Source organism: Hylaeus anthracinus, unplaced genomic scaffold (assembly GCF_026225885.1).
Source record: "Hylaeus anthracinus isolate JK02 unplaced genomic scaffold, UHH_iyHylAnth1.0_haploid 5, whole genome shotgun sequence".
Taxonomy (NCBI): domain Eukaryota; kingdom Metazoa; phylum Arthropoda; class Insecta; order Hymenoptera; family Colletidae; genus Hylaeus; species Hylaeus anthracinus.
This window is the reverse complement of record NW_026535322.1, coordinates 7,328,520-7,345,792: the sequence shown is the minus strand read 5'-3', so window position 1 is coordinate 7,345,792 and position 17,273 is coordinate 7,328,520. Positions and strand designations below refer to the sequence as shown.

General features: G+C 42.8%; 1 protein-coding gene across 16 annotated transcripts in view; it reads left to right on the top strand.

Annotated features, from left to right (window-relative positions):
• The window catches only part of LOC128895685 (nuclear receptor coactivator 2), a 140,627-nt gene that overhangs the window by 107,646 nt on the left and 15,708 nt on the right, over positions 1-17,273 (top strand). For 7 of the 16 annotated variants that reach the window (XM_054158499.1, XM_054158497.1, XM_054158496.1 and 4 more), the window contains exons 5-18: positions 2,442-2,558; positions 3,369-3,546; positions 5,070-5,443; positions 6,790-7,019; positions 11,385-12,462; positions 13,167-13,289; positions 13,373-13,705; positions 13,794-14,051; positions 14,127-14,292; positions 14,561-14,736; positions 14,890-15,219; positions 15,300-15,412; positions 15,483-15,609; positions 15,967-16,252. In XM_054158499.1, coding sequence (XP_054014474.1) covers positions 2,442-2,558; positions 3,369-3,546; positions 5,070-5,443; positions 6,790-7,019; positions 11,385-12,462; positions 13,167-13,289; positions 13,373-13,705; positions 13,794-14,051; positions 14,127-14,292; positions 14,561-14,736; positions 14,890-15,219; positions 15,300-15,412; positions 15,483-15,609; positions 15,967-16,252 — 3,889 coding nt within the window. Of the gene's footprint in view, positions 1-2,441; positions 2,559-3,368; positions 3,547-5,069; positions 5,444-6,789; positions 7,020-11,384; positions 12,463-13,166; positions 13,290-13,372; positions 13,706-13,793; positions 14,052-14,126; positions 14,293-14,560; positions 14,737-14,889; positions 15,220-15,299; positions 15,413-15,482; positions 15,610-15,966; positions 16,253-17,273 lie in introns of those variants that run through there. The other 9 variants (XM_054158503.1, XM_054158502.1, XM_054158488.1 and 6 more) reach the window with 7 other exon arrangements.

The window sequence follows — 17,273 nt, the reverse complement described above, 5'->3', positions numbered from 1 at the left end:
GTTTTTATTTTGATAAAAATAACCTTCCAGTTCGGAATCTCGATAGTGTTTATAAATCAAGTCGAAAGACAGTGTTGCTTGGCCGCTTTATCGACGGGAGCTTCCCGGCTACTTTATCGACGCGCGCTGAGCAAATGATACGCGAAAATATTGTATACTACAAAAATATTAACAATCGGTATATTATTACGCGAGTCGAATAGCTTTGCGCACCGCTGACTTGCACGGTTAACCTTGCGTTACAGAATGGCAACGCGACGAGTTCAACGCTTTTTCTTTTTAACATCCGCGTTAAATATTTTCGTCCTGCGCGGTTATTTCTTGTCGAGTAATGTTCAACGATTTGGAATTTACTTTTCTTTTCGCCCTAAGACGTGCGTCGTTTTTAAACGATTTCAATTATTACTCTCGTTTATTAGGGAAAGTATGGGACAGGTTCTGATTCATCCGCTGGCATTCTTGGGTATAATAGTAGGCGATGAGTTTATCTTTGTTTTGCCGATTTAGCTTCGTTTATTTATACTCGGAATAATTAGAAATTGACGAGGAAACGTACGGAAGAACCTACTCGCAAATTTATGGTCGTCTTGGAGGTCGCGGAGGAATCGTGCTCGAGCTCCATCGCGCTGACAAACAGGGTGATGAGTAATTGTTTGAAGCTTCTGATAGCGAGGACAGATGCAACGGTTTGTTGCATTCAATTATCACGAGACGGGGGAATGTGGATTATCAGTTCAAATATTTGCCGGAGTGTGCCAATAATCGCGTCAGAATTAAGAAGTAAGAGTGGCAAGGAAACTCGCACGCAGCTCAACAATTTTCCGTCGGGTATTATCGTACAGTATTTTTTCTAACCAATCTGTTCCTCTTATTTTCTTCTTGTTTCGTAATCTGGCGTAATTTCACAACGGAATAATTTTTATTCGCAGTACGAACCATGTAACTTGTAATTGGTAGACTTTCTCATTTTAACAGCGAATATCCATTTTTCCATTCGTGCCAAGATAAATTTCTGCAATTGTTATTCGTTAATTTCGATTCAATTCGCCATGTAGGAACGAATGACACGGATAACCGTTTACCTGACCCGTTTTCATTAAATCACGTGCGCTGATTTCATCTCCGAAATTATTCCCGTGCATTAGAGTCCGCAAACATTCGTCCAGTTACGACAAATTTAATATTTAATCGTAGAATGTTTCGAGTAACGTCCACGGGCGTAGTTATCTCGCGTCTTGCGCAATGTTGCTTTTGTCTTCGTCGCGCTATAAATAAAGAACGATTTTTGATATTAAAATAACGAACGGAAAAATGCGAGCCGTTTCGGTTGACAAATGAAAGTAACAAAACAGTTTCGAGAGGAAGCGATCGTGGCAATTAAAAATTATTACTGATTTTATTTCGATATTACTCGTGTTGACAACCGTATTGATTAAGTTGCAGGGATATTGGAACCGTGATTTATTTTACAACTCGATCGAGTAGATTTCCTCTGCTGATATCTTGTTGGGTAAATTGTTTGGAGTTAGGATTAATGATGAACACATTTTTTTTGTATTGCAACTAAGTAATCGATATTGACATTTTAAACGATAAACGCGTTTCGTTATCGGTGAATCGTGATTGGGGGCAAGCTTGAGAGTGGGAGATGGAGCTTACGATGGTTCTTCTTGCTTTCAGGCCGCTTTTTCCTTTATTTAACTACATGTTCTCCTATTCAACTATATAGAGTGTCCCAAAAATGTTGGAAGTTCTTGAAAGTGGTGGTGATTAGAAACAATATTTTTACTTAGCGAAAATGTGGTCTGGGGCTTCGTTAAGGAGATATTAACCCTTTGCACTCGGATGTCCCTTACGATGGGACATCGTAAGTCTAACAAATTTTGTTAGTAACACCATACAGGATTTATGTTTGTAGTGGTGTTACCGCATCAAGAAAGCTAGAAGAATTTATAATCAAGTTTAATAATACCAAAAACGACACGTTTCCAAAGTTAGACTATTTTATGTAATGCGATTCCTGTTCGCATGTTTTGCAACGAGATGGTGCAAAGTGCAAAGGGTTAACAGAATATCCAGACCAATCAGAGCGCGACTGTCTAGCATGTAGCTTATACTACTGTGGCTGTCCAGCGCGTACCCTATACTACTGCGGCTGTCTAGTGCGTAGTCTATGCTACTGCGGGCGCTCTGATTGGTCCGGAGTTTTCTGTTAATATCTCCTCAAAAAACAACTCTCCTCGGACAACATTTTCGCTAAGGAAAAAGTTGTTTCAAATCACCCCCTGAACCACCCCTTTCAAGGACTTGCAACATTTATCGGACACCCGTGTATTTTTTCACGAATCGTCTGTTTTGTTCCTAGTATTCACGATGAATTTATCGAATTCCAAGCTGGTCTATTTAATTTTATCAACAATGTAATCCCATTCTCTGTACAGATGCAGCACATTACGCAACAGAAAGGCTCGAATAGTCATGCCGTTCAACAGGGTGAAGTGTCTTCGTCGAATCGTAACATACTGTCCAGCGATCAAGTTGGTTCCGTTTTACTCGAGGTATGAATCAATTCTCTCTTACCGACCCACCGAATTCCACCAATCGAAATTGTTTCGATACTCCTACTTACTTTCATCAACTCTTACCACATTCGTTTCGTTCTCGTTCGGTTCGATGCACATTTAGCGACTCTACACCGCAGGGTTTAAGTTGCGACGAGTCCAGTTCGTGTAATTTTTAAAAACGTTTTAAGCGTATCTGGACGTAGCGGGAGGGTTCTAATTGCTACGCGTCAGGGGTAACGTAGAAGATTAGATAATCTGAATCGATTTCGAGGAGAATTGTCTTTGCGTCGAGCGTAATTAAGTCGCGCCTAAGCGTTACCACGGATGGAAGAATGACCAGCGCGAGAAATGAGCTGTAAATAATCGACTGTCCTTTAAATAGAAATCGAACTATGCCAAGTCTGGTTGTCTTCTTGTACCGCGCGAAATTGCACGTTAGAGATGCCCATCGGGAGAGGAGTATAGTACTTGATTTGTCAGCGTTTGCAGCTATACCCACTTCGAATAAGTTCGATCTAAGTTTCATTAGGATGTAAAATTTCATTAAATCGCTCAGTTAGGAATTGATGGTCATTTAGTCGTTCGTTTACTTCGCACGGTACGGATTGAAAATTCGATATTGATTGCTATTTAGGACAATCCTTGACGAAGCACACGAAAAGAGAACGTTAATTTTGATGTAATCGATGGATTAATTGTACGCGTTGACGTAATCGCCCAACACGATCAGCTCTCCAAATATTATCGTCAGCTCATCGCACATCGCATCGGCATCCTCTAACCGTGTTCTGAATTTTTGTCTAGGCGCTAGATGGCTTTCTATTTGTTGTAAATACGGAGGGACGCGTGGAGTGCGTATCGGATAATATAACACAATATATAAATTATACGAGGGACGATGTGCTCGGCAAGGATATTTATAATATTATTCACCATGGAGACCACAACACCTTCATGCCGAGCTTGTTGCCCATGTCACTAGGTTGGTACCCCCTTGATACAATATTCCTTTTCTTTTTCTTTTCTTTTTTTTTTCTCTTTTTTGTTGCGTTAGTTCTGGAAAAAACGATACCTCTCGTTTCATTATTTTTAAATAGAGGCTGCAAGATGTATGGAGATTGGGCAAGATTCTTATCTAGTTGAAATGAAGAAAAGACGAACGACTGTTTGTTCGTTATGCGTTAAATAGCAATTAGTATTTGAATTTTACTTCGATTACTCTAGAACGTAATCACGTTTTGTTTATTTCTTTAATTTCGGTCTTGTTCCGAGATCATAAGTTGTAGGTTTCGGAAAAACTTGACGTAACGTTTCTATACACGTAGAAATATCGCGTAGACTTTACGGTAACCTATACTCTGTAACTTAGAAACTGAATCGTTACACTTGCATATAATTCTATTCGATAAATAAATTGCATGTATAGATCTGCGATTTCATAAAAATCAATTTATAAATGAAATTTTGTATAGGTACACAATCGATTTACCAAATAGAATGATATATTTTGAAATAAAATAACGTAGTAAAAATTGGTTGACGCGATACAATTTATATCGTCTTGACAGCAAAGATGTACGAATTGATCGATCGGTGAAATTCTACACATGATCATAATTTATTTATCAAACAGACCTGCGTCAATATGGAACGAGTTGTTTTCACAATGGGCGACTAAAAGTGTTCGGTCGAGGCAAACGCCACGAATAAATTGCTATAGGTTTGGTCTTATTCGTTGTTTATCGTTCCAATAAAATTTTGCCCATCTTCGGTCTTTCGGCCTCGAGGGCACATGACGAAACGATTATTTATGAGCGCGTTTCATATACGTCGGGGCCAGTTATGATAATGTTTAACTTCGGCATCTATTTACGCGTGTGCCTTTTCGGTTTATCTCGTCTCGTTACGAACTCCGGCAGTTCTGCAACGGGATGATTTATCTTGTGTAATGGAAGAAGACGGTTTCAAAATTCACGAGCTAAGCAGAAACTCGACGCTAGCCGATAACCGCGGTGCGCTTCGGTAGCTTGCTTTTCTAACCACCGCTTGCTACGATTTCGTTGCAATTTGTTTTATCACGATAAATAACCGGACTAGTCATCTTTTGCTCTTTCGAAAATTACGGTGACTATTTGACGTTGTGAAACGGAGCAAAAAACGTCCGTTCGAAAACGAAGGAAGCGAAACCACTCTGTTTAATTTAAAATCAAACGATGTTTAATAAAGTAATTCTTCGTGACGCAAACGAGCAATTCCATTGGTTTTATTCTGGGTATATTCCGGGTTTCGATCCTCCGTTGCAATCCTCCGTTGCAATCTCTTCGATCGTAGTTTTTAGTGTTAGTAGTTAGAAAAGAGACCAGTATTTTATTTTAGAAACGAGGATAATTATATTCCTGGAATTCGCAGAGGAAAACCAATGGAGTCGCTTACTCCAGAAAGAATTATTTAATTACTCTCCCCTGCGAGCAAGCACGAGGCTTAAGCGAACGTTATGTAATTCAGGCTGGACGAGCGAGCCACAGCCCCAAGCGAAGAATCGTACCTTCAATTGCCGCTTCTTGGTGAAGCCGCCCGATGATAAAGAAGAGACTATGGAAGAGAAGCAGCAACGAGTATCGAAATACGAGTCTATGCAAATCTGTTCAGCTCTTTTGCCAAGTAATAGCGATCGTCTGGAGAGCGGTGACGTGTCCTCCGAATCCTCGGACATCGGTCCTTGCGTAATGTGCGTGGCTCGAAGGATACCGCCGAACGAGAAGCCCATCGGTTCGTCCATCGAGCAGTTCACTGTTAAGTTGGACACCACGGGGAAGATTGTAGCGGTCGATGTCAGCTGGTTGTCGCCTCCTTACTCCAAGTACCTAACCAAGGTAAGGGTACGTAAGAGATTCCTGATGCATTCCCCTTCTAGTCGATCCAGCAGGTGGTAGTCGCTAAACAAGCCGAGCAAAGAAAAAAAATCGAAATAATACACAGTTCCACCCTCGATTTATTCAAATAAATTTCTACAGCATATACCTCGTAAATTTTAACACAAATTGTACACCATGTACGAAGTTGATACTTGCCATCTTGACATCTCGTATCGCAATTTTTAATTCTAGAAATTCTAGACCCGACTTTTTGATATACATGTCGGTCATATCGGATCCGTCATTTTGAATTTTGCAATTCTGATATCAGACTGAAAGTTTGCGGCTCAAATAAGTCATAAATACCAAGTTTGCGGGCCGCAGGAGGAGATTTGATATTGTTTTACATGTTCTATATACAAATATGTGAACCAATAGTTTTTATGATTATACCATAAGTAAGAATTATTGATACTTATGTCGTTATTAGACTGCGGATCTTTATGCAAAATAAAATCATCGGAAACATACCTAGAAAAATAGAACCTAGATAGGATTCAATTTTACTATCCAAATATTATAATATAAACTTTACTTTCAATATTTGTTTATATTATTGCATAATGTACGCATTTTGTAGTTTCTCGCGCATTCATATTTCCTATAAATGCATAAAGCTCCGCAGTCTAGTCATTATTGATACTTATATACATATGCAACTTCGAAAAAGTTCAAAAAGTATTTATGATTTATCATGAGGTATTTATGTTGGAACTCCGTCTCGTACAAAAAAATTTACTGGACCACGGTTACATAAATGTTGAGAAACACTGTTCTAGAGGAACGGTGTATTATTTTTATTTTTTCTTACCCTATGTACTATTCAATGTTTACTTGGAAGAAATCAGTGGTCGGTGGACCACCAGTGGCCCAGATAGCTCAGCTGACTAGACCAGCGGTCCAGAAGGATCGTAATCGATCCGAATCTCTCCGAAGCCCCCTCCAGATGAATGACTCGACTCTACGTGTTCGGCGGTTTGCCTGTTATTTTCGATGTTTGCGCGTGACTGATGATATTCATATTTGTGACCACCAAGTAGCTATCGAACGAAAGGCGCACGCCGGTTTGCATAATTAAGCGGCATGCTAAGAGCCTCTGTGCCCAGCGGTTACGGTGTCGAACTAGCTCGCCAGAATGAGAGGGAATATGTAAATTCGATGTAATTATCGAAGAGGTATTTTCGATTCTCCGACTGTTCCAAGTCCGACTCTCTTCGACTCTCGTTCTTCGGGGGTTGAAGTAAAATCTTTGAAATATCACGTCTAACAAACAACTGACACGAACCGTTTTTGTTTGTATTCTGTTGCAGGACCTGATTGGCACTACAATAAAAGACTTGTGCCACCCTCTTGATCTCAGTAAGCTAACTGCACATTTGAACGATACGCTTCAAGTCGGTCAGAGTACCAGCGGCGTGTACCGGCTACGCGTTAGTCCTGATAAGTTCCTTAACATTCAAACAAAGTCAAAACTTTTCAAAGCAAATGTGATGAATACACACGATACCGACTTCATTATGGCCACCAACTCTATCATCGGGTAAGTCGAGCAGCCTACGGTTCTTACGATCCGTATATCTCGTAGATGTGTAACTCGTTGCTCTTCGAGGCTCCGTTCCGCCTTGAACTAATCGTCTCGAATATTTTCTAAACGTTCTCTTTCCATTTAGAGATCCTCCGAACGACGATTAAACCGAGGCTCGAACGCGTCGACACACCGACCACCAAAGCGCGAAACACCGAGCCAATAATAATCAACTCGATACAACGAATCAATCAGTTTCGTATATTTTAAGAATCTTACATGGACACTTTGATGATTTATTATGCGATTTGAAGTGCCGCGGTGGTCAGTGGGTGGACATTAGGTAATAATTAGGTAAACGTAAATTAACATTAGGATTACGACAGGACGGTAGGAACTGGATAGCAGAACCTCGATTATTGCCAGTGCAATGAAAGCAGCGGCGCGTGTATCGCAGCCGAGCCGCTGAAAATTAGTCGACAATTGACGAATCTGAATTTCGGTATTCAATTGTTCCCATCGTTAGCGCCTTGATAATAATCGTCGTTCTGCCGGGTAATTAAGTTAATATATCCTCCGTATTGCTTAATTACTCTTCCATTGGAATACATAGGCAAGGGTGACTATATCTACACGGCATTCCATTTACGAATCTCTCTCGCCGCGTTGGGTTTCCGGTCTAACGTATTCTGTTCTCCTAATTTTCTCCGCGTTTCGCCTCATATTGCTGCTGCTGCTTCAAGAACCGTCTAACTCGAAAGACAACGAGAAATTCTATCGTGCACGTACTCGGAAAGAATCACGAAAGAGAATTACGTCGAATCGATGATAAAAAAACGGTGAAAGCGATTCGAATCGTTGATTTCGATTTCGTGGTACCAATTGGTTGAACACGGTCTCGGTCGTTCGGGCTGTTTTCTCGTTTTGTTTAGGTTTTTCGAAACGCCCATGCATGCGACACGGGTTTTCCTCTCGGTGTTGGAGATCTGGCCACTCTTGAAACTGAAACAATTTCCCACACCCCTTGCCTGCGATGTCGACGCGATCACGAACTCAGGACGCGTCTATTCGCAGAGATGGGCGGAATTTACGGATAGAAGATTAAAGAATTATTACTTTATTAAAAATGACCAGTTACAGCGAAGTCTCCATAAGTGGATAAACTCGGGACTGAATGTGTGCAGTTATCGTAGACTTGGTGCATTCTCTGATGTTTACCGATGAGCTTCGAACGTAGAGAAAAACAGCGAATGTCTCCGTCCTCTTTATTCGTTACTTCTTATCGCGTTCTTCTTTATTTCTTTTCTGCGTTCCAAGTTCGTCGGCAAAATCCCAAAAGGGGATGGTTTCTGTGCATTTATCGTAGAGAATTTTCTATATTTATCGAGACTTTACTGTACTACTTTTTAAAACAATCAGAGTCGTCCTCGTTCGTTGAACGTTTCTATTTGAATTCCGATTTGAAACAGTTTACGCTCATCTCTGTCTACTCGTTTATATCGCTTCTTCTAATGCTTCGAATGCTAACGCATCACTACGTATCGCACGCTGCGTTTGATCGTGCCTCGCCACACAATTTTTCGCAGCGTTTGTTTCCGCACCACGCACTTCGTAACCGTCGCTCAAAAGTCGGGAATCGACCGTCGCGTCGTTTAAAACCACGTGTCTCGATATTTCTCTATGCGATTACTAACAGAATAAATAACAATAAACTTGCGATACAATTTTATTTTTCTTTTATTTTAATTTTATTATCCGAGGGTCGAACGAGAAGCAATGCTTTCAATTGTACGGCTATCGGAAAAATCTTGGCGATCTTCTTTTCGTTTCGTCTTCGCCGAGTCGAATAATTGTTGACAAAATTTCCTCTCGATAAAATGCGTTTCGCGAACAGCTCGCAGGCGACACCTAACTTTTGAGCGACGGTGTATACCGTTACCGAAGTGGAAATGGCAAAGGTTGCGAGCGCTGCTGCACCAGCTATCGAACGTTCGATTTCGCTGATCGGTGGCACGATCCTTGCCATTTTCAATCCTGATTTACGAATTTCCTGACGTTTAGAGACGTGTACGATGCAAAAGGTGATCGCAAAGCGACCGCGTAGATTCGTTTCTTCGAGAAGTCGAGCCACGGAGGAATAAATTAGAAGGGAGACTCTAAACTTTCAATTCATTTTTTAATCGCCTGCTGTGGCGTCTATACAAAACTGTGACTAACGTAAAAGTAAATCAGATGTATTCAACCCTTTGCACTTCAATTGACGCTTTGAAAGTTACGATGAGACATACTTAAATATTAGGGCGTCCCATAAGTTCGTGCCGCAGCCGGTATTTAATAAAAAAAAGCTACAGAAATTTTATAGCGACAGTATAATGACTATGTCATTACCTTCTCGTGGAACACCTAAGTTTCATATATGAATCCGAGTAGCAGAAGAATAAGTGGCACGAACGTATGTGACGACCCAATAGGAAGCACTTATAAGTTTTAGGCAGAGCAAAGGGTTGAATTTCCGCGAGAGTAGCTTCGCCTGGCGTGTATAAAATCGCCAAAGCGTGTTGCGCTCAGCTGGGAGGTATCCGCGTCATCGGGGTTGCGTACAACGTTAAAGCTGCGAGTACTTAAGCGAAAGTACGATCTACCATCGCGTAAGTCTTACTCGCGCTTGTGCAACTTGCATCAGGGTATCAAGGTGGCTCGATTGACTGCTCGAGGTTTCCCTCTCGGTGAACAGTGCGCGGGAATATCGAGAACGTCTCTCTGCTTCCGCCTCGGACTGTCGAGCATTTTTCGCCGACTCGAATCGTCCGATTGCCTTTTGTTTTCTTCACCGAAGTTACTCATTGCGATCGCGTTATCTGGAGAAATGACGAAGCACAACGCCGCCAGCACTGTTCACCGGGATGCATAGCAACTAGAAATAGTGTTAGGTCGTTTCACCGGTCCTTGCGTATTTAACTACGAGATCTTTATGCGAACGTACGCGGAACAGAGCTAAAACAAACCAGTGGACGTCCATTCAGACTCTCTATTCAGTCTTTACGCAGATTTGCGTCTGTCGAAGAGGATTCGAGTAATGTAGTTTGAAGATTATCTTTATTTTAGAAGATTATCGTATTTTAGAAAGTGAGAAGTAGCTTACCAAGAATTATGAGGTATACAGTCCCGTAGATATGCGTCCCATCTGTGTATATTGAATAAATTTCTTTAGATTGAATGGTAGGTTTGATGTTTCTAAATGCGTATGTTTGTACAAATATGTTGATGTGTATATAAATATATATGCACGTATACACTTATTCGTATACGTATTTATAATGAAAAATTCATTTGGTAATATCGAAACTATTATTTTATTTAGTCAAACTTCTTCAATAGACATAGAGGGAAAGAATATTTATGGGAGTGACTGTAGATAGGGGTACGTCCTTTCATTTCTCTCAGACAATAATAAGTGATATATCATTACGTATCCGCAATACCTAATGTTTCTTTAGGTTTAATTTCTTTGAAGACCTAAGCGTCAATAAAATGATCATCGGTCAGTTAAAGGTGACCTTGTTCTCAAATCTCGATAGGTTAGAACTCATGGCAATAGAATGTTAACGCTTCATCTACCGAGCTATTTAGAAACAGTTTTTAATTAAGAAAAGAATTTTCTACAGTAACATATGCCAATCTGGCCTGACAACAATTCCTCCATACCGTTACTGTGTACATCGAAAGCCTAGTCTGTTTCCAAACACTGATCCATTGTAAGTAGACAACCGTCGATACAGTAAATAAATTCGAATAGCTAACTACTGCAATTAAAAAGCCTATAAATATCGGTAAATAAACTGTTAAGAAAGCATCTCTAGGTGCTGGTAACATAGAAATCGTAGAATAAGTAGACCTTTCCAATTATCTTCTATAAAGAGAAGTAATCGCGTTTCGGATGGAGCACGTGCTTACGCGACCCTTCAGTGGCTGTCACCGATTCATCGATGCGTAGATAGGAACTACTCTACCTAATTTCGCGTGTACCCGAAGCAGGGATGACCGTAGCCCTTAGTCACCGACCGAGCAATGCTTTGTCCGTACCTTAGACTTTGGAATAGAACGTAAGAAAGATGCGTAACGCTTTTGGGAGATAACCGTCTGGGAGCGTTATCGGTAAAGCAAATACGGCGATTACCGAAGGAAGGCTGGACGTCCCAACGATGTTTCCTCTAGTATAAGTCATGGAAGGATACGCAAGGATCGCACGGAAACGACCCGATACCTATCGATGCTTAGTGTTTAAACTAAAACTGACAAAAAAAAAAAAAACAAAAAAAAAATAAGTGTTTAATAGTAACTGGCAACTACATGTGTTGTTTTGTTTCTTGTCCATGATAGGGACAATGACTTAACGCCTATCGAGGGTGGTCAGCTTTCCAACAACAAAGTGTGCTCAGGACACTCTAGTAACCGTTGTGCGAATAATAGTAATAATAATAATGGTAACAATAAGAATAACGTGGGTGGCCCGCTGATGCCCGTGGCACATCTGAACGGTCAAGTGGGCGGTATCAGTGGCCGGGGGTTGGCGGGCACGTCGTCACACGGTGCCGCGGCTACCTCGTCGTCGTCGAACTCGATAGTATTTAGCGCGGCCGAGTCTTGCAACCCCCTGCCGTCGCTAAGTACCAGTAATCCGTTCAACCACTTTTCGGGGAACATGGACTTGGAATTCGAGCTCTTCCCCAGTTCCACATGGGACTTGGATAGTAGCAGCGGGTGGGCAGATAGGCCCGAGTCGAGAGCGAGCGGGCCACCAAACTCACGACCACCTTCCCAGCCAGCCCCGGCATCTCCGAGTCCCCAGGGAACGTACTCCTCTAATTCGGCGGTGGCGCCTCACTGCAGTCCCATGCGCGCGTTCAGCCCGACCTCAGGCAACGCGGCTCACACCTTCAGTAATTCGTTCCCCTTCAGTCCGCTTCAGGAATCACAGACGTCCTCCTTGACGAACAGCGCCGCAAGTAGCGTTAGCGCGAACGGTGCCGCCGGTTTGACGCCCAAACGACAGGACGAAGGGAAGACCGGATGCCCCGCCGCCAACCAGTCGCCGATGGATCCGAACAACGGGAGAAACAACGCGGCCAACGTGCCCGGCAACCCCGGGACGGGCAAGACCGGCCCGTCCACGGCGAACGTTGTCGAGACTCAGAACAGTGTTGTGTCCACCGAGTCCGGCAGGCTCAGAAACTTGTTGACCAAGGGGGCTAGTGCTAGTGAGGACAGTCAGGACAATACGAATAACGATACCGAGAGCCAGAATAAACATAGGATATTAAAGATCTTGTTGAACCAGCAAGACGAGGACGATTTTCACCCGGAGCATAACAATAAAGTGCGAACGAGTCCTAGCAACATGCCCAAACCGAGCATGGAGCATTCGAAATCTACGCGTGAAAATAACATGCTGTTGCAGGTAAACGCGCTGATCTTTACCGCATGCACACACGGTACCGGACCGGTACCATGGCCAGGTTGACACAGGCTTTCTCAAACCTCCACGTTTCGTGGACTCTTTACGGTGGAATTAGATTAACCTCTCTAGGTAACCTAGGATAGAGTACCTCTAGTGTTTCTCCTCGAGCAGGTAAGGTACTCTAGAACCCATTCGCACGTTGACTGCCAGACTAATACCGTTAAGTTTTCTTTTCAGACTATTGGAAACTGCATGATCAAACATTTATGTATTATTTGTTTGCATAACTTCATCGAAGTTTATGAATTTCATTCAAATTTACTGTCCTTGATACTTAAAGTACAGAATGAATTTTGTCTTGAGTGAAAAGCACTGTCATGGGCGATCAACGTGTTGAAGTATATAGCGAATGCTACATCCAAGTTGATACAACAAAGTGTTTGAGAAACCCTGGTTCAATTTATTCCAACAGCTTCAACCCCTTTCCCATCATCCCTTCCCGCCCGCATCTGAAGAGAATGCGACCAGCCGAAATATTCTTTACAACTTGACTTTCATCCGCGGTACCTTTGGAAATCTTATTGTAAAGTTTGCAATCGAGCTTCGAAAGTGAATGGCTGTTTGCAATTTCCATCCCGGAGTAGTGTTGCGACCACGAGCGCGTCACCCGGCGGTGTACTAATTTCCTCCTTCGTTGTTTAAAGTTATTGAACGAGAAAAACGACGACGAAGACGAAGAGGCGCGCGCTGGTTTGAAGAAGAGGAACGAACTCCTGCAACAGCTTTTGAAAGACCAAAACGACGAGAGGAAAGTACAAGAGCAACAGGTAAGCGATCATTGATGCAACGATTCTCTTTAACGAAGAGATATTTATTCATGGAGGTATTTATAATAAAATTTTGTGAACAGCGCAAGTCACAGTCTCGAGAAGAAGATCCTCTCTTGCGGAGTCTTGGATTTCGGAACACCACGCCGTCTCCCTCCCAGTCGGGCGAGAACGTTGGACACGGTGGATCAACTCAGGTCGGGCAAAAGAGACCGGGCGAGGACGGCGATTTGAACATAGCTGTGAAACGGACCATGGACGGTTCGCATCAAGTCTCCTCCTCCGGTACATCCACCAATGCGACGAGCAAGCTCTGGGAGAAGAACAAAATGCTGGCTTCGTTGTTAGCTAAACAGCCGCCCCAGCCCACTACTATCCCACCAGTACCTGCGTCTGTGATATCGGCAACGCCACAGGTAACCTAATCGCGTGGTTACGCTTTGTTACCAGTTGTCTTGAAAATTCGCAACGTGGAATAATTCTTTGTCTCTGTCTGTTACACAGGATAAGCTGCTCCGCATAGGGTTCAAGTCGCAGCAACAATCGCAGCAGCAACAGTCTCAACAGCAGCAGCAGCAACAACAACAGCAGCAGCAGCAGCAGCAGCAACAGCAACCCTGGACGGGTGGCAGCATGCAATCCGTTGGTGGTAACAACACGATTACGACAACGGCAACTTCCGCGCGTACTCCTCTCCAAAGTCAGTCGAGACAACTACCTCGTCAAACAACCAATACCTACCTCAGTCATATGCTAAGTCATGTAAGTTCTTCGGTAGCCAAAGTACATATTCTGAGGCGACAGAAAAATTGATTTACAATTGTTTCGTGTTTACAGCAACAAAGGCCCCAGATGGGTCAGATGGATTCGGAATTCACAAGCAGCGGGGAGTATCATCAAACGAGTACCGATCCCAGTAGTTGGGACAACCAGTCGTCGGATCCTGACCTTTCGGACATTTTGGATCAAGTGATCGAATTCGTGCCGGACGAGGCTATCACAGGTATCACGATTAACGTTTACGTACAATAATCGATTCCTGACATGTGTTTATCTTGCAATTACTCCCTAATAAATACGCTTTAAGACTGTAGCTTTGTACTTTCGCTGTCACAGCATAATCGTAAAGCCCGCGATTGTTACTTTCTCTAACAAAGCTTTCCGAGACATTTGTGAGTAATAAGTTAACACATTCGTGGAACGAGTAAAGATCTATTACCCGTGACAGCGAAAGTAGTATCGTCATGGACACAATAATTTTTATTCAATAGAGTCGTCTGCGATAGCAAATCTCCTAGACGTAATTGAAGCACCACAGAACAATGTCATGAACGAGAAAATGGCGATTAACGCGATACAGAAGTCGTTGATGTTGTGCGAGACTGCCGTAAATCCAACGTCTTCCACCATAACAATTCCTGGCACGCCTCCAGCTTATTCTACCGCGGTAAGTTAACGCCTTTCAACACTTTCTTATAACGACGGCGCAACAATCGCGGTACACTAGTCCCGTTAGCAGTCTACGACTGTTACCGCCGTACGTGCCTCGCGCGGCGCTACTTGTTCGTCTAATTAATATTTACGACCTATGCGATTTCAGTTGGGAACTACACCTGTAACGACGAGCCATAGTTACCAGCCTCCACCCATGTACCAGCAACAGCCTAGGATGAGGTTTAACGCGCAACCGGGCGTCCGGCAGGCCACCACTCAGTTCACGCAGCAGCAGCAAATACAGCTCCAACAGCAACGGACGAAATTGATACAGCAACAGCAACAACAACAATTAAAACAGAGGCTGCTGCAGCAACAGCAGCAGCAGCAATTACTCATTCCTTCCAACGCTACAGCTACGGACCAAATTACAACCGGCATTCATAATATCGATAATCTTCTCAACAACACCGTTGCTCCAAATGTGTCGTTACAGGTAAGTCGTACAACCGATAGTTTTGTCGTTGCGTTGTGCCGTTCGAAAAGGTTTAATATTAACAAGTTCCCCCGTTTCAGCGGTCGAGTGTCCCAGATTCACAAGTTTCTCCAGGTTATGGGGGATCCGTCCAGATGCCTTCCGGTCACCGACTCGCTCACTCGTACTCCCATCCGTCAACGTTACCACAACAGTAAGCAATTCGAACTAGCGCTATTAATTGCCCACGGGCAGTTACGTAACGCCGGCGCTTTTATTTCTAGCCCCATTGTAAACAATAATTTCAACAGTGGTCAACAAGTGTCTGCCGCAGCGCGACTCTCGCCGCATTCTCCCGCTGGTATTTTGTCGTTCTCTCATCCGCAGCCGCTGTCGCCACGAGTGACGCAAGTACGTTTCAAGAGACGTTTAATTATACAAGGTGTCCTAAATGCCTGTCGCGTAGTTTCATTTTTATTTTTAAGCTTTACTTTCGTTCAATCAACCAGAAGGGTGCACCGGTGGCTCTCGGAGTACCGTGTATTTCTTCTTTAACCTTTTCGCCCGTGGTGACCCATGTTGGCTTATAAATTACTATGGCCAAATGTAGCTTAACCAATAGCTGTTGTCAAACTGTTTAAAAAATGACGAGCGAAAGGGTTAACGTCGCGGACATAATTTACACTATTATTTATATCTGTTAATGCGAATGCGTGATTTTTTTCATATTTTTTTATTTTTTTTATTTTTTTTTTTTTTTATTATAAGGGCAACTATGGTAATACCCCGAGACTGTTCAACGTTAACCAGGTGAGATCGCAACAACAGCCCACCGCGCAGCAACAATTACAGCAGCAGCAGAGATCGATGCCATCGCCAGGAACGCCAGCGTCTGCCCGGCAGTCACCGTTTCCGGCGGAAACCTTTCCCCCACCTACGTCCCCCACAGCTAGCCAATTTCCACCTGGTCCTAATCCTGGCGCACCCAATCCTTCTGCCCAGTATCGGTTGCAACGGACCACGTCTACGCCTTCAGCCACGACTCAGTTGCCAGGTACGTTGACTTTATGCTCGTAAGTGCCCTCTGTCTCGTTGTCGTATCGCGAAAATCTACGCCGAGAAAATGAATACTTTACCACCAGCGTTTCCCAAATTCTTTTACTTCGGCATTCGAACGATTTAAACATTAATTTAATCATGATTTTTCACCGAATACAGTTTGGGAAACGCTGCTCCGTAGTCGTCGCGTTGCGGTGTATTTATTCCGCGTCGATTCTATGTAATATTACGCGACGAATATATTATGTAACGTGCACAATCGTGTAGCACGTGTTAGATCGCGGATCAATGCAGATCGAACATTCGAATCGTAGGCGACCTTGAACGCGCGATAGGGCCGAGCTATATCGTTCTGTAACGACGAGTTCGATATTTTGTGCGAAACGTTGAAGAATTCGAGGATGGTGATCGTGCCGTCATTTCGGGCGTCATTAAAGATACTCGCGATTGGAAGATATGTGATTAAAGAAACGAAATAAAAAATTTGTTCGCAATAGGTAAGTACACAACCGATTAAAATATTTATTTCTATTCTATTCGATGTCCGAGAACAGTAAAAATACGTTTAGATTAGACGAACTTGCATATAGATATCGTTAGACGTGTTTTATGCCTGCGCTTTCCTTTTGTCGTGACCATACAATGAAATAATTTTTGTTGAATATCATACCGCAGGCTTCTTAAGAACAAGAAAGAACTATTACGTACGTGTGACATCGTAGATACATTTCTTCGTTATCGTTGATTAGTATACGAATATAAACGTTAGTATCACTATATTAGATATTCGATCGTTACATTCGGTTAGAGTCAATGATCCACTTTCTATAACATTACTTCAACTAACAATTAGAATATTTCTTTCACTTTAAGAGAAAGTACGTTCGATTATTTCCAAGGCAAATATTTTATCTGTGTATGCGCGTGTGCCCGTTTAAAGCAGAATTCTGGTTTGCTGGATGATCAATTGATTTTTCATCCAAACGAATCATCTAGAATCCTGCTTTAACGCGAGA